The sequence below is a fragment of the Diadema antillarum genome, unplaced genomic scaffold, assembly GCF_040938485.1.
Source record: "Diadema antillarum isolate AM-2024a unplaced genomic scaffold, OU_Dant_1.0 seq00001239_RagTag, whole genome shotgun sequence".
Classification (NCBI taxonomy): Eukaryota; Metazoa; Echinodermata; class Echinoidea; order Diadematoida; family Diadematidae; genus Diadema; species Diadema antillarum.
The window spans coordinates 471,973-497,512 of record NW_027272026.1 but is presented as its reverse complement, the minus strand read 5'-3'; the positions used below and the strand labels follow the sequence as shown (position 1 = coordinate 497,512).

The window sequence follows — 25,540 nt, the reverse complement described above, 5'->3', positions numbered from 1 at the left end:
TTTAGGTTGTGATGGTGGCGACTTGTCATCTACGGTTGTCTCGTAAAGATGACTCTGTGTAAAATACACTTTGTGAATATGCATTATCCGACATAATAATGTAGATTGTGTGGGCCTTATTCACACTTACATTTTCATACAGTAAGGGTATTTTGCGATGATTTTGTTAACTTGTTGTGGTAATGCAAATATCATCAAACGAAAGAGATTCAGAGCGTCCTATTAAACTATAAAGAGAGCATTTTTATTATCCGACTGAGGAAATTGTGCAGATCACCTTAAGCGGTATTGATTCTCCTATTCTTGCTCAAGCCAATTCACGAGAATTCACAAGAAGTTTAAGATTCGGTCATGCATATGCAATTTTTACAGCGTAAATGTGAGTGAAACATCAACAGACCTCAAATAGTGAACACGTGAGCAAGGTATGCCTATTTCGTAATTGCTATCGTTCACAGACTAATATTAGACCCAGTAGGGTGGGTATATCACGGAGTGGGAAGGTTGACCAGGCTCGGATATATTCGAGAATCCCCGTAACGAATTGTGTATAGCTTTGTCACTGATCCCTATGTAAGTACACACACAGCCGAGGAATCGCGACCCGAGTCGACAGTTACCGATGAGCGTACGATTCGATTCACATAGATATTCACTTACAAACGCTATTCGTGGTCTTCGAATGTACCCCGGTGGGCAGCAAATGAAGATCGATTAAAAAAGATATATAAGTATAATAATTATATATATATATATATAATATATATATATATATATATATATATATATATATATATATATATATATATTATATACAATATATATATATATATATATATGTTGATAAGGTAGTCCACGTGTTGGCAAGATAAAAAGATAAGTAACAAAGCTGCAACAAAGTTCATGCTGTATTCACCAACGGTTTATTTCTTCACACAAATTTTCGGGCGTCTCGCCGCCCTTTCTGAGTATCAACACTTGAGAAAGGGCGGCGAGACGCCCGAAAATTTGTGTGAAGAAATAAACCGTTGGTGAATACAGCATGAACTTTGTTGCAGCTTTGTTACTTATCTTTATATATATATATATATATATATATATATATATATATATATATATACATTTATAATATATATATATATATATATATATATTCAACCAAAAACCTACGAATTCCTACGCTTCTGAGTTGGCCTATTCAAACCATGGTTTTTGTTTTTATTTTGGGGGATTTGGGCTCTCGATAAGTCTTAAAACTTGCTTCCTTCAACATCACACCAACGAAAATAAACAGCAAATACGTAATTTCCCAGGATAACCTATTATTCAAAAACACGGTATAATGATTATCGACGGTTATACATATGAGAGAACCTTTAAAAGCACTATTTTGCAACACAGAACATTGTCACATTGTCAAGGGGCAATTTTGTCGGACTGAAAGGATGCATAAATGACACTAGTGCAATGTGGTTACATAAATGTTCTTAAGTTGTTTGTATATGTAATGCAGAAACTGTTGAAATATTTTGTAGGCTTTTTATTGGTATTATTGTCAAGTGACTGTAAATATGACACTTTCTACATGGAATAAAAGAAACAAAATGATAACCACTTAATTTATGAGCAATTGTTGTTTGTGTATAGTTGACTCTATATTTTCTTTATTGTCGATTTTGAATGATATCTCTACCCATAACACTGGCAGTCTATGGCAATCTCGAAATAAGAAGAAAGGAGGGGTGAAGCCCTTCGTCAATGTTAGTAGCTTTATGGCCACGTCAATAGGACAATCAGTACCCTCTGGACAACAACCCCGACAGGGAAAACTACCCCTCGAGGATCCCCCGGAACAGTTGTCCCGGCGAAGTTGTCCTGGGGTAGTTGCCTTAGAAGGTGATTGACATAGATGTGTAATTGTCATGGGATAGTTGTCCTGGGCCCTGTTTCATAAAGCTGCTCGTAAAGTTACGCATGACTTTACGAACGACTGGAATATGAAGTGCCAATATGTGTGCGCATTTTTTCCCTTTCCGTTTTAACAAAGTACGACTGCATGTCAATATTTCATCTACATCGGAGCAAAACACACTTTCAACCAAAAACATGTGTTAGCATGTAAGAATATTCGATATCATCAACTTAAGCTATTGAAATTAACAATTTAATGATTAGGAAACCCACTTGGCTTGCTTTATTCAAGTCGTTCGTAAAGTCATATGTAATTTTACAGCTTTATGAAACAGGGCCCTGGTAGGATTCTGGAAGCCGCTGGTAGCTTTCTGACCACTCCGATAGGACAGTTACCTTCCGGACAACTACCCAAATTCAGACAACTACCCGGAAACAACTGGCTTGGGGAAGTTGTCCTGAGGGGTCTAGGGCAATTACCCCCTGGGCAATTACCCCGGACCCTCTCAGCGACCTAATCCAAATCCTAATCCTGAACCTAATCGTAACCCTAACCCATACTCCTAATCTTTACTCTATAATCTTACCATTAAGCAGTATTTAGCCGGGGTAATTGCCCGGATATGGTATTGCGGGTAGTTGCCTATCGGAAATATCGTCCGAGGGTGCTGCTAATTGACATAGGGGTATTATTTCCGGGGGTGGTTGCTCTTTGAAGCTGACTTGGCTAAACTGTTTACAAAGAAATGCAAACGTGGAATACTTCAAAGTGTCAGAATTCAAGCCGACTGTTCAAGATAACGTCCACTTGTGGAAAATTATTGTATAAAAACCTACAGAAAAAAAAAAAACAACAACAACGAGAACTAGTAGATGGGAGAAAATGAATTCGTTTCCTGACAAAGGATGCCTGAGTGCACCTTCGAAATTAAGTACCGGCACCCGTGATCTACAAATACGGGCCTTTAAATGTCCATGAGTCTCATCAGCTAAAATTGTTTTCGGTAGAGAGTTCGTTCGGGAGTGTAGACAAATAATTGACACAGTGATATTATTTCCCGGACATAATAAAATCTCCAGCCTTAATAATATCAAGCACCTTTCGGGATCTTCAAGTCCATGTATGCCGAGCTTCTAAACGCGTATATTGTATATACACCACTTAATAAAGGGGTAACACGATTTGGTGCAAAAGGCATTTTCTTAAGTACGTGCGAAGCTTAATCAGGAGCAGCAGAACCGATGGTGGGGACTGGGGCCGCATCACCCCCATTCCCCGACACACACACACACACACACACACACACACACACTTTACGGCTCGATCAAAAATATGAAGGAATAAAAGAAGACAAAACCCCATGGTTTCTGATGGTTCCATCTCAAACATTAATTCATCCCATTGAACGTGGAGAGGGTGGAATGACTTCACTGCAACCAGCCATCACGCCCCCCCCCCCCCCCTCCCCCGGGCCGGAGACCCCCACGCTAGAAATGTTCCGCGTCCTCTGTTAATAAGTGACCGATGATCGCTTAGGGTGTCTACAGTGAACTTATTTACGACCACCAATATATGGAGATGATGTCAGCTCGCAAAATACGAATGAACAGGAGCTACGCTCACAACGAGATTATCAAAGAATCATGATAATGTAGAATGGTCTCTCATCAATTACGGATACCTAGTTAGTGATTTAAAGTATCCATTTGCATTTGACGAAATAATGATTAACTAATATCGAATTTACGAAGATCCGTCGTAAATGTGAGAAATGGAAGTGAAATATGCATAACGTAGCAGCTAGACGGCCTTCTCTACCAAACGCCTTTGGTTGTGGTGGCAGGAGATGGCGGACTATACTGTAGCGGCGATCAATAACGTCACTGCAACGCCAGGAGAAATTTCTTGCGATGACCACTGGGACATCGCTATGAACAAAGTCGACTCAATGTTGTACGGACCAAGCGAAATCGTGTTCATCACCGTTGTCCTACCCGTGATCGTTTTGGCGGGCATTGTCAGCACCCTCGCTTTCATGTTCGTTGTGATCCGGTCGGCTCGAATGCGAACGCAGATTAATGTTTACCTCTTCAATCTTGCCATCGCCGACGTCGTGTTGTTAGCCATCGCTCTTGGACTCCTGGTGACGTCATACGTGACGTCGCCGGTGAAGAGTGACGCTAGTTATATAGATGCGACGATGTGTCTCGTGGCGGTCTTTACCTCCGACGTAACGTACTATGTGTCACTTTGTCTCATCACGTGCGTCACCGTGAATAAGTATTGCGCCATATGTCGCCCTCTACAAACGATGAAGTCCAGCTTAAAGAAGCAAACTATCATGCTGACTGTCTGTTCATGGGTGGCGGCCATCTTGTTCTCCGCTTGTGCAACTCCTTACTCTTACTTCGGAGATACCACCTGTCTCACGTGGCCGAAAGGGGAGGAATTTTCTCACCTTCCCTCTGAAATCACTCTGTGCTATCCAGACGTCTACTACGCATTTTTCGGCGTGCAGGCCATTCCGTTCTTCGTGGCCCTGATCGTCAACACCGCTCTGTTCGTCAGGATCGTGCGCGTATTGAGGACGTCAATCCGCGGACTCCGCTACCACGGCTCTGGCCGAGACAGGAGCAATCATAGAGTGACCCGGATGCTGATGGTCAACGGAGTCCTCTTCTTTCTCCTTCTTGCCCCCTTCGAGACCCTGACCTTCTCCTGGACGAACCGTGGCAAGTCCGAAGTTGATATGTCACGTGACTCGGGACGAATGGAAGAGGTGTCGCGAGTTTTCATGGCGCTCGTCTATGTGAATTCAGTAATAAACCCAATTGTGTATACAATGATGAGCAGACGATACAGACAGGCATTCAGAGAGACGCTGTGGTTCCGACGCGTTGCAGCTCGTAAGAACGATTCTTTTAGGTCACAGACATAGGATTATCAGTTTTCTTTCTTTATTTGTTTGTTTGTTTGTTTATATGAATGTCATATTTTGTACATTTGTCAAATAAAAAACAAATACTTCATTACAACTTCTCATTCTCGTGACATCTCTCCAAAGGACTTAATTATGCCCAATATCATGTGTGGAATTCTGGAAAAAATTGCATAAAATCGCCTGTGATAAAACAGACCTTACTTTACCATTTTTTACGGCGATCCCATGCAGGAAGGACGAGGAAAGTGACACAATTTTGTATACATATTCACATTAGATGTACAGAGTATTTCTGAAAGGGGTTTGAAGGAAAACCTGTGCAAGATAATTACCTGTTTCATGCACATGAACAGATATGTTTTGAATGTATTTCTGTGATTTGAATATAACCCATTGTTTAATACAACGTAAATTAATTCCACATGGATTAGTTTGAATTTTGTTATTTGTATATCTTTATCATATAGCCTAACAATTTACTTACAAATCTTAATGAAATACTTTGTAGTCATATTTTCAAGCAGTGTTCATGATTATACAATTTAGTTGAAAATGACGAATAAATGAAATGAGATGATATCCAATGGAATGTGCATACTGAACACGAAGTGTGCGTTTCATATCATTTCGCTTTTTTTTTCAAAGGTTGCAGATTCAAATTACAAACTCGTATTTTTTTTTTATTTGCCTAGGAAACCTTACTTAAAGTAGGATTGAATATCACCCGACTTCCGGACAACAATATATATTAGTGACTTCAGGTCAGTTTCAAGAGAAATAGACGTAATTTCGAGGAGCTTTTATGGTCAATGGATTGATTGGTAATGACTGATATTTAATTATTTCTGCAATTTCATGACAAATGTAACATACAAACACATTTTTCTTTGTACAAATCACAGGATACTTGAGAGAAGAATGAATGAACTTGATGAATACAAAATATTGAGAATTATTTAATACAAATTACACGGTACGTTGATAACAAAGAAAAATAATTTGAAGATACAATCTAAAGGGAGCAATTGCAGAAAAAAAAAGGCTCTATGCTATAAGTTTTCCCTTGAGAGCGGAAACAGCCCAGTTGACAAAATAGATTATGTTTATCCAGGGTGAGTTTTTGGGATGCCTAGGAACGGAGCGTGTGGACGGGGGGGGGGGGGGGGGAGATAAATTGCATGCTCTGAGTGGTGAATGCTTGAAAGTGGCGAGGTCTTCAGTGTGTTTTCCACAAGTGATTTAATGATCTTATGACGAAATTGGGTGATTCTTTTAAGCTTTGTCTTAAATGTTCTGACCGTCTTGGACTGTTCTTGATATGATCCGGTAGCGGATTCCATATATCTCACCCGTAGTGACTGATTGATCAGTGATTTACGGAAATTCTTGTATTAGTAACATGAAAATTATTAGAAATTCGGGATGGATACTTATGTACATTTTCATTGTATTAGACTATATCAATAGGGGGGGGGGGTAACAACGTGGAAGCAAATTTGAAGATAAAAGATGCCGTTTGTAGAGTGTTAAAGTGTTGAGTTGATGAAATAGAGGATCCGTGATGGCAAGATAGTGGGAACCCGTACAGGACTTTCTTTTGTAAATGTGAAATCATATTAGTGAGTGTTCAACCAACTAAGAGCTATTCCCGCAGACTATATCGTGCATATTACAATAGGAAATACGAAGAAGTACAAGGGAATTGTAAAGAAGAAAAAGTGTGTGAGATGGAAGATAATCTTTAAGTTTGTAGAGAATACCGATGACTCTAGATATTAAAGAAACAATTTTTGGAATATGTATTTTCCATTCAAGAGAAATTTCGTGGAATCCTTTTGCTCCAGTGGTAAAGAATCGATTTTGATGGTTAAATTTGTAGAATATGTGGATAAGACCACTGGCTCTTCTAGTCAGGGGTTCGAGACCCTTGACAGTTGCGGCCGTGCTTCTAAGCAAGCCATCTTATATTCATTTGCTAGTTTTTGTGATTTGTGAGGGAACAGAAAATCAGTCCCTTGGTTCCTTGCAAAAACATTTGATTGCCTCTGAAGAACTATTAGAGTGAGGCAAACTTATGATCTTTCCTTTTCCATATCATCTGTCATTAGTATGATTAATGTTTTATAATATCTCGTTAATCAAACCAGCTGAAATACAATTTGAAATAGTAATTTGCAGAAAATCCATCATTATATCTGAATGGAGGATTGACAGGGGACAAACGAATTCCACCTGTGTGCATTCATTGAAAGCATTAACCTTTTCTGTGCAAATGACTCCAGTGTGGACATATTTCACATGCAAACCTGTGGACATGTAAGTGTTGTGGCATCCAGTAGGTTCAATTTCTTTTTTCAATTCAAAGTTTATTTAATTTTTCGACAAAACATATGTTTCACTTCCTTTGATAACAGAGAATAAGGTAAACAGAACATTGTGATAATTAAAAGACTGTACAACCATTGAAGACCTATAATAATCATATATTGTATAGTGAAAGAGAAACAGAAGTGATCGAAGTGAAGTACATGTATACCGTTGCTTAAAGTAAGAAAAATGGAGGGACCCACTAAAAAGACAGAGCTTGTAGTATGTGGGCCCCTCTTAAAAGAGTGATCTTACATCACGTTCAAGCAGGCGTTTAAAAGGGACGTGTTCCCAAAATAAACATGGATTGAGTGAATACTACAACATTAGTACATGGGAAGCAGGATAAATAACGGAAAGATGCTGATTCCGCCAATGCCAATGGGTCGTCTGCAGCACACCAGGGATCACCAGTGTTTCGGCCATTTAAGTACTGGACACCTCCCCTGGCTGGCCGGTGCTGCGTTGGGATCCCCTAGACAGCGCCCCCATGGCATCAATAACCTCTCTTCACTCAAGATTACCCACTCTTTCTCTACACCGGGACCCCCCTTCCCCTATTCCCACCCCAGGCTTTATTTGTTCATTTATCGAAATACAAAGATGATGTTATGTTCAAAGTATTGTTTACTCACTTGTTGAAGCAGGCTTGTGAGATTTGAAATTCTCTAAAGAAGTCTTTACTCATGTAAGCGTTAGTAGCAACTCTGCATTACTTTATACATGTTGTATGGAAATAAAATCACTTGAGTTCGAATTTGATTTGAATCTGAGAGAAAGATTTATCGCAGCGGATATTCATGTCTGCTATACACCAGCACTAACACCAGTACTAAAAGTCATTACGGCATTACTCAACCACCTCAACCAGCTCAATTCACTGTAATATAACCATTAAATGTTAACTACGCACATCTAATCTTGCTGAACTGCCTTTGATATGGCAAAACTTCTGAGAGGATGTATTTATCAAGATACAGGATGAAACATTTATGACCTTTTACTCTAATTTACCTACCCAAGATGGTATTTAGTAACGAGTAAGTGACATCCGTACACTCAAGTGAATTTACATGCAGCATTTAAGTGTTAGCACTTCAGTGTCAATATCTTCTGATCAACATGCAAGTATTGAGGAGATTCAAGTCAAATAACAATATAATCAAAGCTTTCCTAAATTCAGCTCATGAGTGAAATGGGATGATAACCATCCACATCAACTATAATCAAACTGTATCTGATCAAACTTGTTACCCCATCTATTCACAAAAAGTATGACGTTATCCAGCTTTGTAGCGGCAGCTATCTGAAAAGCTTGTAGCTATATCGCGCAATGAGCTGCGAGTAATAAGTTATTGTCCTCTTTTTTTGATAAGACCAAACGTATGAAAACAATGCACACACTTACAAATTTTGGTAGCCTTGTGGCCCATCGGACCACCGGTAATATGTGCTTATCTCTATAAATGTTTATGTATGAATACTATATCATTATTATTATTATCATTATTATTATTGTGATTATTATTATTATTATTATTATTATTATTATTATTATTGATATCATTATTCCTATGTTTAAAGTGATATATTGCTGAGTACAGACGATGTCAACTATTCGTCTGTCAGCAAATCATGTTTACTCCTTAAAAAATGGTATGTCTTCTTGAAAACATAAAATGTTCACGCCTCTGTGAGAGTCGTTTGGTTCAGCGGCAGATGGCTCGGTCACAAATACCATTAAGAACTGCTACGAACGTCGTACGAATGATTTTTAGACAATTTCGTAAGATCTTCATAAGAATGCCTTACGAACGGAGCTTCGTACGGCGTTCTTACGAACAACTCTTCGAGTTTGTAAGGCGTTCGTAAGGGACTCGTAATGCGTAGGTACACAATTTGTACAACTGTTGAGTTTTACAGGGTATAAAGCCAAACGCGCGAAGTTCAAATCCTCACTCTGTTCTAGGTGTTTTGAAAGCATGTCTGTTAAATATGGGACCAAAAGGGAAGGCAATCAAAGGGGGAAAGGGGGAAGATTGCTATCTTCTGAACTATAGCAACCGCAACAACCACTTGATCTTCTTCTTCCTCTTCCTCCTCCTCCTCTTCTTTGAGATGCAGCTGCAGTTGTAGTCTCCTACCACATCTGGAAGTATAAAAATTTCAACCATTACAGAAATTTACAGGACACGGCAGCGTCTTTTTTTACAACCCGACAAAATATGCCACAAAAAATCGTACAATCTTCTTATGAATGACTTTAGAGTACAGTGAATTGCACGTACGACCATCTTACGACAAAAAGAAATCATAAGATGGCAGTAAGTCTTACGAAAGAAAAACTCAAGGCATTCTCACGAAAACCGTACGAATTCTAGGGCCATTGTATAACTCAAAATCATTTTGTTTCTCTAAAAGGTCTTAAGTTAGTCTTGCGAATTAAACAGCGTTCGTACGAAATTCGTGAGAAGGCTGTAAGAATCTGTGCCCCATCTACGAATCTCTACGAACTCCAGAATTCGTATGAACTCTGATATTCGTGCGAACTCATCGTTCGTGACCGTAGCTCTGCAACCGAGGGTATGATAATCGCTGTGATATGACGTCATCCCGTGTGGGGATTCCCCCGATACGTGGAGCGTGGTGTAATGCTGAGAGATGGCTGAGGCACATTTCGCAACAGCAGTCAGACGAATTGCTAAATTATCCGACGCGGGTGAGGCAGATTTCACCAAGTTCGGTCATATAAATAGCTAGCTAGCTGTTGATCTTTGCCACTGAAGAGAAAGTGAGGCTGAAAGAAACGCATCTACTCAGCGCTTCCTTATCTCTAGACCAAATGGCTTCATTTGAGGAACATTTGACCTGTCCAGTGTGTCGGGACAGGATAGTGGACGCGAGGCAGCTACCATGCGGTCACTCTTTCTGCAACGCATGTATCAATGCCATAATATCAAACAAGCGACAATCGGACCAGATAGATATGGAGTGTCCATATTGTAGAGATAGTACAGAAATGTGCGACTTGGAGAGGACCCTGAAACCAAATTTCATGGTTAACAATGTTCTCGATGCCATCAAGTCTGCACAGGAGAACATGTGTGTTCGACACCCGAGAAGTGAAAGGAAATACTTCTGCGAGCAGTGTGAGGTTCTGGTGTGCAGTGAGTGCGTGGTGAAAGATCACTATGCTCATGGTAAGGCGCCAAAAGCACTCGATGAAGTAGTGGGGATTATTACAGCCGATATGGATGCTCTGATCGTGTATGGCGAAGAACAGGATATCCTACACACCGAATACAGGAGCTCCCTGGGGAATATTTGGTCAGCGGGAGACCAAAAGTTGCAACGATTAGAAGACGAGGTCATGGCTGAGTATAACATCCTCCTGAAGCAGTTGGATGAACAGAAGGAGCGACTGCTTACCTCCATAGCAACCATGAATTCAAATTTTCGGCGAGGGGTTGTTTCTGCGTTGTCTGCCGACGAAGAACTCACGTTGCGTGTGTCGGAGTCTCTTCGTACAGCCAGAGAAAAACTGTCCACGTGTAACCCAGTGGATCTCGTCTCCTCCTTCCAGACATGGGTTACACAGCTAAAGGCTGACCTTATGAAGGAAATACCGAACACGAGGGATGAAGAAGGAGCGCTAAAAATGTTAAAGCTCCTTCACTTCCAAAAGAGCACGCTATCCCAAAGTCGCACACTCGAAATTGGTTCCATTGGACATCGCGAGCCAAGCGAGCTTCCGTGCGAAGCGGGCGATGGCATCCGAGAGGACATCTACCAGGCACAGAATGAACATGGCGATGACGTTGAATCGATCAATGAATCACGTATATCCTTGGATGACGATGAAGACATTGACTGCAACTCATTGGGACTCCATTTTTCAGATGATGATGATTTAATCTGAACGTTGGTTTTTCATCACAAATTATGTACATAATTTGTTGTTAGTTTTTCACAGTCGGCTCTCCATGGAAAATCCTTACAAGCATCATTGCTCATTTTGATGGAGATATGACATCAAGTGAAAGTGAGTGAGCTAACTTTTGTAACTATATCGCATACTACGATATGAAACTGCATATATCGCGACCGCAGTACTCTATCCATCCTATTATTGATCTCTGCGTGAACATCCTCGACAGGTTCCCTTAGTCATTGTGACCATTGGTAGTCATTGTGACTCGAAGTAAAGTCATCAAGCAGGTGCGATAGGACCAAACCATTCTTGTCACTCCCAGGCCTCCAACTTGGAATGCAGACAGTACAAATCTAATCGTGTTCTCACATGGACGGGAAATGTGTATCTCTGACTGACTTTTGTTTGTTTGTTTCTTTTTTGAAACTGGATTTCCAAGACCTGGGTTTGTAATGAAATTAGCGGCACATTATTATAGCAGGATGGATAACTATATTTTTCATACTGTATACATTGATTTCATGTTGGTAGTCAATCTGCATTCATTACAAAACCAATATTTTCCCTCTACAACTGTTGATATTCAGCTGTGACATGTCCACTGTGGAATCCTGGTTTGGAGTTGATTGCACCAAACCATAGTTAGATAGACTTGTTATTTTGTCGTGTTACAAAGTAGAGTCGTCAACGCAGAGAAAATTGTTAGAATTCATCGGAAATATACTCGGATTCAATTGTAATACATATAAACTTTTATTTGTGAAGTAAAATCTTGAAATTCGCTGATTCATTCATTTGTGACATTAGGATATTTATGGGACATTAGGATATTATTGGGCAGATGCCACTTGATGCATGGCCTGAAATATTTTAGAACATGCTTAAAAAGAAACAGATTCATTTACTCTTACCCTGTCCGACAGAATGGCGCATATTACTGCCCCTATCTTATTTGTAATAATTTCATTTCCTTTGTGACTAGTTGTTTTGCCCTTGCAAATCAGAGCTCAAATTATATAACATATCAGAAAGAAATGCCCTCTTCTTTACCTGCCTATGGGAATAGAGAAGGTGACAGGTGTTATTCGTGGTGTTCTTTTTAACGTCCTGTTTTCCAACAAGTGTCCAACGGCTGGCTAGTTTGTTTGGGATACTACTGTCTACTTATTACCAATAAGGGATGTGTATGAATTGTTTACGGTAACCCTTCAAACTAAATCCTCATTTTCATGAGGAATGGGGTCCTAACAAACTGTGCCATTTCCATTTAGCATACGGCAAACATTTCCAAATATGCACGTCCTTTCTTGTTTCCCTTTACCTTACAGTTATCATGTTCACTCTATCGAATAAATCATCCAGTCTTCATTACTATAGAGACACATGGTAATTACAGTTTCATTTTATCGGTGTATTAATCTCACGCTCTAATTCTGGCTCTGTACTGAAGAGGCCAGTAATCGTTAATGTAGGAATTGTTTTCGTAACACGCAAAATCGGATTCCACTCATTGTTGTTTAACTTAGTGCCAAAATAGACTTTATTGAGTACGCCAGAAAATACAATTTCTGTGAAATATTTTGTAGTTATATCATCACGCTGTGTTTATGACTGTATATAATTCTGCTGGAAATAAAATTGAATAAATGAGAAGAAATGAAATGATATGAAAATTTCATACTGCACCAACCGGTTGTACACTAAGCGTGCACGTCTTATCACCAATTTATGCTTCTTTGACAAAATTGCAGCTGTAAATACCAAACTCATATATCTGTTTTTCTCCAAATTGGTCTAGGCAACATTAATAAAAGTAAGATTAAAATTATTCGACTTCAGACGATGATATTCGTGATTTCCGATCAACATCAGGATAAAATTTTTCGAGGAGCTGTGGTGGCTTAGTGGGTTAGACCACGAGATCTTCACGTTTCGGGAACGGGGTTATCCCACGAGACCGACACCCACGAGTCATAGGGCCCACGAGTTCCCACGAGACAGACAACCACGAGTTATACAGCCCACGAGTTCGACAACTGAAAAAAAAGGTCCATGAGTCATACAGCCAACGAGCCATACAGCCCATGAGTACGTCACTAGGCAAATAAAGCCCATGAGTTCGACCCTAGGTAAAAACAGCCCACGAGTTCGACAGATACAACACGGGGCTTAATGTGTCGGTCTCGTGGGCGTTGTTAGCTTAGTGTCGAACTAATGGGCTGTATGATTCGTGGGTATGCCTATCGGTCTCGTTACGTGCACCCATTATTTCATATTTCATGTTTGCATAAATGATCCGCAAGGTGCCCTTAAGCAAGGCATCTTGCATTCACTGGATGGTCCTTGTCAGGTTAACTGAAGTCACTTTAAGGTTCCTTGCAAATAAATATTTGATTTCCTCTGCAGCAGGCTCGTAAATTGGATCCAAATTATTATTTTCTCTTTTTTATATCATCTAGTATTATTATGATTAATATGAACTATGATATCTCGTTGATCAAACCAGCTGAAACACAATTTGAAATAATAGTACTCAACAGAGAATCCATCATTGTATCTAAATAGATGGTGGTTTAATAGAGGAAAAACGAATATTACACGAGCGTGCATGGAAAGAATTAAAGGGTAATTTCACATCACGTTCAAGTCGACATTAAAGGGGCGTTTCCGCAAATAATAGGCCTACATGTGACATGTGCGAGTTGAGTGAATACGGCAACATAAATAGAACATGCACAGTGAAATTTGAGAAAACTTGGATAATCCGTTAAGAAGTTATGAATTTTTGTAGTGCTGCATCGCTGGATGAGAAAACTTGAAGCATTCAATATTCTTATTTGAATGATATCACTTTGCTTAAGTGTGTGTGTGTGTGTGTGTGTGTGTGTGTGTTATTGACGAAGGCCTACAAGAGTGGTCGGGGGGGGGGGGGTGGGGGAGGAAGATTAGAACACAATGGACATTCACATCTACCATAAACCAGTGTCAAAAGTGATATTACTGCATAACTCAACCAACTCAATCAGCTCAATTCATTGTAATCATGATAATTCAGCCATGTTAACTACTCACACTTAATCTTCATGATCTTCCTCATTGATGTGACATCTTTGAGAACGTACATGGATCGAGTTAGCAGATTTCAGTAACGAGTACGCGACAGCTGTACACTCACGTACATTCCTGAATTTACATACATGTATGTACAGCATTTCAGTGTCATTACTTCAGTGTCGATATCTTCTGATCAATGTGCAAGTATTGAGCAGATTTAAGGAGGGGGGTGGGTGGGGTAATATGTTTTCGGGTACCCGCGATCAATTCAATTTCAATTCAATTCAATTCAATTCAATTCAATTCAATTCAATTCAATTATAGTTTATTTCCAACCAACGAAAATCAAAATATAGTACATAGTACAAAGTATACATGTCCTGAAATGATATTGTTCAAACATTTGCAGAAGATCCATGTAATATGCAAGATAAGTTATATAACAACAACAATAGTTAGGAGAAACGATGCATATATACTTCATGGGCATGCGGAAAATAAATTCGATTATGGAAAACAGTGATCCACTAAAAAGCAAAGCTTGTGGGACGTGGATCGCTAGATAATTGATAAATAAACAATGTATTATTCAAAATTCTTAACTATTGTATCTAATATAGATTATTTAAGTTATCTGTATAAATATACATATAGTTATTTTAAGATACGCAGGTCGGGAAAAATATAATAAAGTATCAATGCTAATGCCCGGACACTGTTCATTGAACCGCGTGTACCGGGAAAATATGACAAGGACAACACACTAACGTCTCGTACACACATTCAATTACCCACAAGCATATAAGACGCGAGACAGTACCGAGAAGAGAGAAGACGATAACAATACAAGTCTACGAAGAACAAAGGACAGGAAAGGAAGAGGAGAGAAGAAAGAAAGAAGAGATCAATTAGATATATTTTGTGAATTATACAAGATATTCCCTACAAACCATATACTGTTGGAAAACTCAGATCCTGAGGAATCCAAAAAGGGTAACCAAAAGGCAAGAAATTTTTAAATAAGAGAAAGACAGTAAGTTTACAGGACATGGCAAAAATTTCTCATTTTTGGAAATCAAAATTTCAGCCACTACTACTCAGAGGTGTAGAGGCATATCACTTAATCAAATCAAAGACAGATATTATGTGATATAACAATATCTTAACGATGGCTTTTTAAGACATCCTGCTTTTTTATGGATTGGTTAAAATTATTTGAAAAATCAGAAAACCTATACATCCACCGACATATTTTTGTTCACAATACAGGTACTTTTAAAACTCACCATCAATCTCTTCACTATGTAACAACAAGTATGTCCTCCAAATTTCAGCAAAATTGGATAAATAATTTTCAAGTTATAGGAATTTTAGACTGAAAAGCCTAAATGTTGGTAAATAAGCAATTAAAGTTAACGAACAATATTGGTAAATGCTTATTGTGATTCCTTTGAATTAAAAAATATATTTGAGTAATATACAAGTTTCCAGGGACCATGCATGATACATTGTATCATCTCTTTAGGGCATGATATTTAAACATGGCCCCACATTGTGAACGAGAGATTGCAGGATTTCAGTTAAAGAACATGGGAACTGTCTGGGTAAAATTTGTATTTTGAGATGTTTTTAAAATTCATTTTTGGGTGGGATGTTGAGTGAAAATGTCCACTTCTGGTTTGAAAATAAGCACTTCCGGTCAGGAAAGCGCTTGACATTGATTACTTAATCCTTAATTAGATGAAGAAATATTCACCTGTACCCCACAAATATGGTATTTTCTGAAAGCTTATACTTTACAGAGTTAATTTTGATTTGATTTTTTTATTTTTTACCCCACTGCCCTCCTTAAGTCAGGGCGGCCTTATCGCGGGAGCTTTGGCTTGTATAGTGGATAAGACTCCCGGGGGAGGGCACAAGTTCGATTTCCGCCTAGTGCTTATACGTCTTTGAACAAGATGCTTTTACCGACCGAGTCCCTCTCGACCCAGCTAGGTATATAAATGGGTAGGCTAGGGTTAGGGTTAGGGTTAGGGTTATATAATATATACATGGCAACACTGGGCTAATGATAATGGTAGGACCCTCTGGCAGAGCAGTGGCCAGTAACACTGAAAAGGCTACCCTGGATAAAGAAGACCTTATTACTATTGTTATTGTTATCGTTATTATCATTATCATTAAACGTTAATATATATATATACAACTTTGCTAGATGTAGGCTTTGAATGGAATACGATGATACCCACCCACATCTAAACTATAATCAAACTGTATTTGATCAAACTCCCATCTATTCACAAAAAGTCTGACGTCATCAGAGAAGCCTTGTCGCGGCAGCTTGCTGAAAAGCGTGTATTTATTACTTACTGAGTAATTCTCCACTTTTCGGGATTAGGAGAGCACGTACAAACAATGTACACACATGCCAATTTTTCGTGGCCTGGGGCCAGCAGTAACTGACACACATATATTTACTGTACATATACACACTGGACTGACCTTATCCGCACAATGAAGAACGATGTTGAATTCATCCGGTGTGGGGATTCCCCCGCACAGGGAACGCAAAGTGTAATGCTGAGACGCTGCTGAGGCAGATTTCGCAACATCAATCTATATTGCTAAGTTATCAGACGCGGTTGAGAGAGATTTCACCAAGTTCGGTCATATAAATAGCTAGTCAGCTGCTGATCTTTGCCACTGAAGAGAGAGTGAGGCTGATAAAAACACATCTACTAAGCGCTTTCTTATCTCTAGACCAAATGGCTTCATTTGAGGAACATTTGACCTGTCCAGTGTGTCGGGACAGGATAGTGGACGCGAGGCAGCTGCCATGCGGTCACTCTTTCTGCAAGACATGTATCAATGAAATGGTATCAAGGAAGCGACAATCGAACCAGGAGGAACTTGAGTGTCCGTACTGTCGAGATAGTACAAGAATTAGCAAGCTGGAGAAGACTCTGAAGCCAAACTACGCACTTAACAACATTCTCGATGCCATCAATTCTGCACCGGAGAACGTGTGTGTTGAACACCCGAGAAGTGAAAGGAATTACTACTGCGAGCAGTGTGAGGTTCTAGTGTGCAGTGAGTGCGTCGTGAGAGATCACTATGCTCATGGTAAGGCGCCAAAAGCAGTCGATGAAGTGGTAGGGATTATTACAGCCGATATGGATGCTCTGATCTTGCAAGGTGAAGAGCACGTAATTCAGCTTAACAAATACAACAGCTCCCTGAGAAATATCCGGTCAAAGGGAGATAAAGAATTGCAACGATTAGAAGACGAAGTCATGGCCGAGTATAGCATCCTCCAGAAGCAGTTGGATGAACAGAAGGAACGACTGCTTTCCTCCATAGCAACCATGAAGTCAGACATTCAGCAAGGGGTGGACTCGGCGTTGTCAGCCAATGAGGAGCTCACTTCACGTGTGTCGGAGTCTCTTCGCACAGCCAGAGAAAAACTGTCAACCTTTAACCCAGTGGATCTCGTCTCCTCCTTCAAGACATGGGTAACACAGCTAAAGACTGACCTTGTGAAGGAAATACCCAACACAAGGGAAGAAGAAGGAGCGCTAAAAATGTTAAAGCTCCTTCACTTCCAAAAGAGCACGCTATCCCAAAGTCGCACGCTCGAGATTGGTTCCATTGGACATCGCGAGCCAAGCGATCTGGACGGCGAAGCGGGCGATGGCATACAAGAGGACATCGACCAGGCACAGAATGAACATGGCGATGACGTTGAAAGGATCAATGAGGTACCTGAAGCACCTGAATCCTTGGATGACGATGAAGACACTGACTCCAACTCATTGGAATACCGGTTTTCAGATGATGATATCTGAACGTTGGTTTTTCATCACAGATTATGTACACGATTTGACGTTAGTTTTTCACAGTCGGCTCTCCATGGTAAATCCTTTCAAGCATCATTGCTCATTTTGATGGAGATTATGACATCAAGTGAAAGTGAGTGAACTAACTTTTGTAACTATATCGCACACTATGATATGAAAGTGCATATATCGCCACCGCAGTACTCTATCCATCCTATTATTCATCTCTGCGTGAACATCCTCGACAGGTACCCTTAGTCATTGTGACCATTGATAGTCATTGTGACTCGAAGTAATGTCCTCAAGCAGCTGTGGATAGGATCAAACCATTCTTGTCACTCCCTCCAACCTGGAATGTAGACAGTACAAACTGTGTGTGGAAGTCGCTCACCACGGAAAATCTTATGTTCTTACATGGATGTGATATGTGTGTCTCTGACTTTTGTTTGTTCGTTTTGAAACCGGTTTTACAAGAACTAAGTTTCTAGTAAAATTACTGACACATTATTTTACCAGGATGAATAACTACAGTGTATATGTAAATATATATATATATATATACATATATGTATTATATTGTACATCAATTCCATGTTGGTAGTCAGTCAATCTGCATTCATTACAAAACCAATATTTTCCCGCTACAACTATTGATATTCAGCTGTGACATATCCACTGTGGAATCCTGGTGTGGAGTTGCTTGCCCTAAAACATAGATAGACTTGTTATTTTGTCGTGTTACAAAATAGGATCATCAACGCAGAGAAATCGTTAGAATTCATTGGAAATATACGCGGATTCAATTGTAATACATATAAAGTTCTGTTTGTGGAATAAAATCTTGAAATTCAGTGATGCATTCATTTGTGGTATTAGGATATTTATGAGCAAATGCCACTTGATGCATGGCCTGAAATATTTTAGAACATGCTTAATAAGAAACAGATTCATTTACTCTTACCCTGTCCGACAGAATGGCACATATTACTGTCCCTGTCTTATTTGTAATGATTTCATTTCCTTCATGACTGGTTGTTTGCCCTTGCAAATCAGAGCACAAATTATGTAACATAGCAGAAAGAAATGCACTCTTCTTTATCTGCCTATGGCATGTATGGGAACAGAGCAGGTGACAGGTGTTGTTCGTAGTGTTCTTGTTAACGTTTTGTTTTCCAATGGCTGGCTGGCTATTTTGTTTGGGACACTACTGTCTACTCTTTACCAATAACTGATTGTGTGTGGATTGTTCACCGTAACCCTTCAAAATAAATCGTTAGTTTCATGAAGAATTGGGTCCTGGCAGACATATTAATTCCAAATCATTTCCTGTGCCATTTCCATTTAGCATACGCCAAACATCTCCATATGTATGCACGTCCTTTCGTGTTTACCTTCATTTTATAGTCATCATGTTCACTCTATATGGAATAAATCATCCAGTCTTCATAACTAGGCTTGTATGGTAATAACGATATTTTCATTTTATCGGTGTTTTAATCTCACGCCCTAATTCTGGCCCTGTACTGACGAGGCCAGAATCTTAACTGAAGGAATTGTTTTCGTTACACGCAACAGCAGATTCTGCCCACTGTTGTTTAGACTGTGTGCCAAAACAGACTTTATTAAGTACTCCAGGAAATGCAATTTGTTTGAAATATTTTGTAGTTATATTATCACCCTGAGTCCCTCTGTTTATGACTGTATATAATTCTGATGGAGATAGAAGTGAGTAAATGAGAAGAAATTAAATGAAATGAAAATTGGATACTGCACCAGCCTACTGCACTCAAAGCGTGCATGTCTTATCATCTATTTACGCTTCTTTGACAGGGTTGCAGCTCCAAATACCAAACTCATAATCAGTTTTTGTTTTTGTTTTGTTTTGATTGGCCTGGTCAATATCACTAAAAGTATGATCAAAATTGCTCGACTTCGGACGATGATGATAATATTCGTGACTTTTAATCAACATCAAGAGAAATATATCGAGGAGCTGTGGTGGCCTAACGGGTTAGACCACGAGATCTTCACGTTTCGGGAACGGGGTTATCTCACGAGACCGACACCCATGAGTCATATGGCCCACGAGTTCCACCAAGACCAACAACCACGAGTCATACATCCCATAAGTTGACAATTGAAAATAAAAATGTCCATGAGTCATACAGCCAACGAGTCACACAGCCCAGGAGTTCGACACTATGCGAACACGGCCTATGAGTTCGACACGAGGTTAGAACAGCCTACGAGTTCAACACAGCAACACGGTTTAAAATGTGTCGGTCCTCGTGGGCCTTATTTGCTTAGTGTCGAACTCATGGGCTGTATGACTCCTGGGATGTATGACTTTTAGGTTGTATGACTCGTGGGTATCAGTCTCGTTACGTGCACGAATTATTTCATATTTCATTTTTCATTTTGGCAGTAGCGATCCACATAGTGCCCTTAAGCAAGGCATCTTGCATTCATTGGCTAGTCCTTGTCAGTTTAACTAATATCAGTCCCTTGGTTCCTTGCAAATAAACGTTCAATTTCCGCTGCAGCAGGCTTGTAAAATGAGTCCAAATTATTATTTTCTCTTTTTTATATCTATCTAGTACTATTATGATTAATGTAAATCATAATATCTTGCCAAACAAACCAGCTGAAATACAATTGGAAATAACAGTACTTAGCAGAGAAGCATCTTAATATCTTGATACATATTACAGACGAACAAATATTTTATTTGCGTGGATTGATTTAAAAGATAATTGAACATCATGTTTAAGTCTGCATTAAAAATAAATATATACCTGTGAGTTGAGTGCATACGACAACAGTTATTAACACATCAGTGAAATTTGAGAAAATTCGGGTAATCCATTCAAAAGTTATGAATTTTTGCAGTGTTGCGTGATGGATGAGAACACTTGAAGCATTCAATATTCTTATTTGAAGGACAGCACTTTCCAAAGGAGACCTCCGGATGATTTTCAGATTTTTAGATTTGAACAACTATAAATTAGTTATACTGAGGACAGAGTTTAGGAATATATGATAATTGGGATGAAGAATAAAACCATTCTCAAAATTTAGAACAAATTGGAATGAACAAGGATAATGACATGGCAGAGTCACCATAATAATGCATGAGTTGGGGCTCAAGGAAGCAGAACAAAAGAAGAAGACATGCGTAGATTATACACAGGTGAACTCGCAAGCAAGCGGTATTGTAATGGGATTACACGGCTACATTTCTGAAATATGTGAACCTCCTATGTCATCATCCTTGTTCAGTGTAATTTGTTGAAGGTTTTTCAAAGTTTTGTTTCTCTGCTCAAGAACCACAATAAATTCCACAAATCAATACAGAGAGTTGTTGATTTACTACATGATGTGAAATTATGAAAATCGTCTGAAATGCCCCTTTAAGTGTGTGTGTGTGTGTGTGTGTGTGTGTGTGTATTGACGAAGGCCTACAAGAGTGGTGGGGGGGGGGGGGGGGAGGAGGAAAATTAGAACACAACGGACATTCACATCTACCATAAACCAGTGTCAAAAAAGATGCATAACTCAACCAACTCAATCAGCTCAATCCATTGTAATCATGATAATTCAGCCATGTTAACTACTCGCAATTAATCTTCATGATCTACCTCATTGATATGACAAGATCTTTGAGAACGTGCATGGATGGAGCTAGCAGATTTCAGGAACGAGTAAGAGATATACAGCATTTCAGTGTCATCACTTCAGTGTCGATATCTTTTGATCAATATGCAAAATTTCTCTTTTTTTTTAAATCAAAATTTCGACCACTACTACTCAGCGATGTAGAGGCATATCAATTAATCAATGAAAGATAGATATTATGTTGATATAGTAATATTTCAACGATGGCTTTTTAAGATATTCTGTTGTTTTCATAGATCGGTTAAAATTAATTGAAAAATCAGAAAACCTATACATCCACTGACATATTTCTGTTCACAATACAGGTACACTTAAAACTCATCATTAATCTCCTCATTATGCAAAAACAGACATGTCCTCCAAATTTCAGCAAAATTGGACAATTAATTTAAAGTTAGAGGAATTTTAGACTGAAAAACCTGAATGTTGGTAAATTAGCAATTAAAGTTAACATACAATATTGGTAAATGAGCATTGCGATTCCTTTGAATAACAAATATATTTGAGTAATATAAAAGTTTCCAGGGATCATGCATGATACATTGGATTATCTCTTCAGGGTATGATATTTAAACATGGCCCCATATTATGAACGAGAGATTGCATCATTTCAGTTAAATAACATGGGAACACTCTGGGTGAAATTTGTATTTTCAGATATTTCTAAAATTCATTTTTAGGTGGGATATTGAGTGAAAATGTCTACTTCTGGTTTGAAAATAAGCACTTCTGGTCAGAAAAGTGCTTGACATTGATTATTTAATCCTTTAATAAACGAAGAAATAGTTACCTGTACCCCACAAATTTGGTATTTTCTGAAAGCTTATACTTCACAAATTCCACAGAATTACATAACTTAATTTTGATCTATTTTTTTTCTACTCCACTGCCCCCTCAAAGGGGAAATCCAGTCCATATGTGACCCTGCACCACAAAACGAACAAAAAGTCGCCAGACATGAATTTTTAGTTGAGAACACATTCTGAAAGAGCAGACTTTAAGCTTTAAAATGATGTATAACTCAAATCAAATGGACTCTCCTAACCTATCTAAATATTGGAAAGAAAGCACGCACTCAGGAAAAGTGTGAACTGAGAAAGAGACTCTGAAGTACAGTGTCTATTCAAGCGCTTAATCTTTACCAAACCGTGCTGGCTGTACGATGACTGGGAAAAAACAGGAAGTAAGCCACCAGAGTAACAACAATGAAGAGATTATCAGATTAAAATGAAATCAAGCATGCCTCATTAACACATTCTGTACATAATAAATGCCAACTTTCAATGCAATAGCACTATCCCTTCAAAAGTTATTGGAGTTGAAAGTGATGAGCGTGTACAAGGTTTTTCAGGCTTGATAAAAGGACTCTAAAGACACACCTCATCACACTATTCTACCAAAAATGCTCGATATAAACTGCTAAACAACACACTTTCCCGCCCGTTTTATGATACTAAATTTTAGCATAATGTAAAAGAAGACCTGCTCTTTCAGAAAATATGAAAAAGTCAAGATCAGCTTGGTTGACCCATTTCCACTTATTTTTCAGTCCGCACGCAAAATCAGTGTGTGCGACTTTATGTTCGTTTTGTGGGGAACGGTCACATATATAAGTTAATCTGATAAGAAAGAGTAAAATAAAGTGTATTACGAGTTAAAGAGTATAAATTTGATCGAAATCGGATGAAAAACAAGAAAGTTATGACATTTTGAAGTTTCGCTATGCCGGAGGTTCAAATCCTCGTTATCTAACTGATCATTATTCTGAAGTTGTTCAACCAGGAATAACGTCTTGTTTCAGACTTCAATGACCGAAACATTGAATTTTCGTCGTTTTTTTTTTTTGTGAGGGTATGAAACGGTTAGCTCACTCATTTGCATATTCATATCCACTGTACAAGAACTGTTTTGCAAAAAGAAGCAGAACTTCAAAATGTCATAACTTCCTTAATTTTAGTCGAATTTCATTCAAATTTTTACCGCTGAACTCATAAAGTTTTTACTCTTTTTTTATCAGACTAACTTACATTTGGACTGGATTTCCTCTTTAAGTCAAGGCGGAACTATCACGGGCGCTTTGGCTTGTATAGTGGATAAGACTCCCGGGGGAGGACACAAGTTTGATTTCCGCCTAGTGCTTCACGCCCTTGGACAAGATTTTCTTTTTTTTTAACCGACCGAGTCCCTCTCGACACAGGTGTATAAATGGGTACTGGTTACGTGGCAACGCGAGGGTAATAATAATGGCAGGGCCTTCTTGCAGAGCAGTGGCAACACTGAAAAGATTACCCTGGATAAAGAAGACACTATTACTATTTTATTATTATCATTATTATCATTATCATTAAACGTTACCTTATATATAACTTTGCTAGATGTAGGCCTTGAATGGAATACGATACCCACCAACATCTAAACTGTAATCAAACTGTATTTGATCAAACTTGCTACTCCCATCTATTTACAAAAAAGTATGACGTCATCAGACGAGCCATGTCATGGCAGCTAGCTAAAAAGCTTGTTATGGTTTTCACTCACTGTTCTTCCTTTTTCTGGATAAGGAAAACACACAAAAACAATATATACATGCACATTTTTGGTGCAATCGGGCCACTGGTACTCGGTAATTGATGTAAAATTCATATATATATATATATATATATATACAATTATATATATATATATATATATATATATATGAGTCTATTTTTATGATACATGGTATTATGTACAGTAGTATATAGGGCGTATATATTTATTTACATATTATAACATTATGACCAGCACATAGCATAGACACATAGAAATGACCTTACACACAATGAAGAACAGTGTTGAGGGGAAAAATAACAACATCAAAGCCTACGTGTAACAAACACGATCATGCAAATTGCTTAGCTCCTATAGTGTATCATGAGGAAAAATTAACAGATAAAAGGTGAGTCAGATGTTCCTGAAATAAACTCACTGTATGCTCAACCTCTTTCCCATGAAAGGGCAGAACACACACATGCAGAGCTACAGGAACAGTTTAGGGTCTACTAGTAAGTCAGGTGCATCAAGCCTCCTGTATCATAATGTTTTTTTTTCCTTTCCTTTTTTTAAAACTCAGATAACGTATTATTTATACAAGGTGATATATTGCTAAGTCAACTATTTCGTCTGTCAGTAAACCTTGTTGACTCCCTTAAAAAGAAAAAAAAAAACATGTCCTCTGGAGACGATAACATGGCAAGTTCATTGACATTTACGTTCAAATGTCACGCCTAGAGTAGTGAGAGTCGTTTCGTTCTCAGGTTGAATTCTGCGGTCGAGGGTATGATGATGCTGTGATATGACGTCATCAGGTGTGGGTATTCCCCCAGTATGTGGAGCGTGGTGTAACGCTGAGATCGGTTGAGGCACATTTCGCAACATACCGGTATGCAGTCAGACGAATTGCTAAATTTTCCGACGCGGCTGAGGCAGATTTCACCAACATCGCTGTTATAAATAGCTAGTTAGCTGTTGTTCTTTGCCACTGAAGAGAAAGTGAGGCTGGTAGAAACGCATCTAGTCAGTGCTTCCTAATCTCAAGACAAGATGGCTTCATTAGAGAACCATTTGATCTGTCCAGTATGTAAGGACAGGATAGTGGACCCTAGACAACTACCATGCGGTCATTCATTCTGCAACACGTGCATCATTTCCATGATATCAAGCGAGAGACAATCATGGTCGGAGGAAATGGAGTGCCCATATTGCCGAGCCAGTACAAGAATTAGTGAGCTGGAGACTCTGAAGCCAAACTACGTACTTAAAAGCATTCTTGATGCCATCAGCTC

The 25,540-nt window shown here is 38.9% G+C and overlaps 3 protein-coding genes across 3 annotated transcripts; all 3 read left to right on the top strand.

The window, feature by feature from the left end:
• Positions 1 to 3,758: 3,758 nt before the first annotated feature.
• LOC139745191 (neuropeptides capa receptor-like) lies at positions 3,759 to 4,850 on the top strand. Its single transcript, XM_071655598.1, has one exon. The coding sequence runs from the start codon at positions 3,759 to 3,761 to the stop codon at positions 4,848 to 4,850; it is 1,092 nt and encodes a 363-aa protein (XP_071511699.1).
• Positions 4,851 to 10,062: 5,212 nt separating this feature from the next.
• LOC139745190 (E3 ubiquitin-protein ligase TRIM31-like) lies at positions 10,063 to 11,139 on the top strand. Its single transcript, XM_071655597.1, has one exon. It carries the CDS (start codon positions 10,063 to 10,065, stop codon positions 11,137 to 11,139), a length of 1,077 nt encoding a protein of 358 aa, XP_071511698.1.
• Positions 11,140 to 16,970: 5,831 nt separating this feature from the next.
• Positions 16,971 to 18,050, top strand: LOC139745189 (tripartite motif containing 13-like). The gene has a single exon (XM_071655596.1). It carries the CDS (start codon positions 16,971 to 16,973, stop codon positions 18,048 to 18,050), a length of 1,080 nt encoding a protein of 359 aa, XP_071511697.1.
• Positions 18,051 to 25,540: the final 7,490 nt, after the last annotated feature.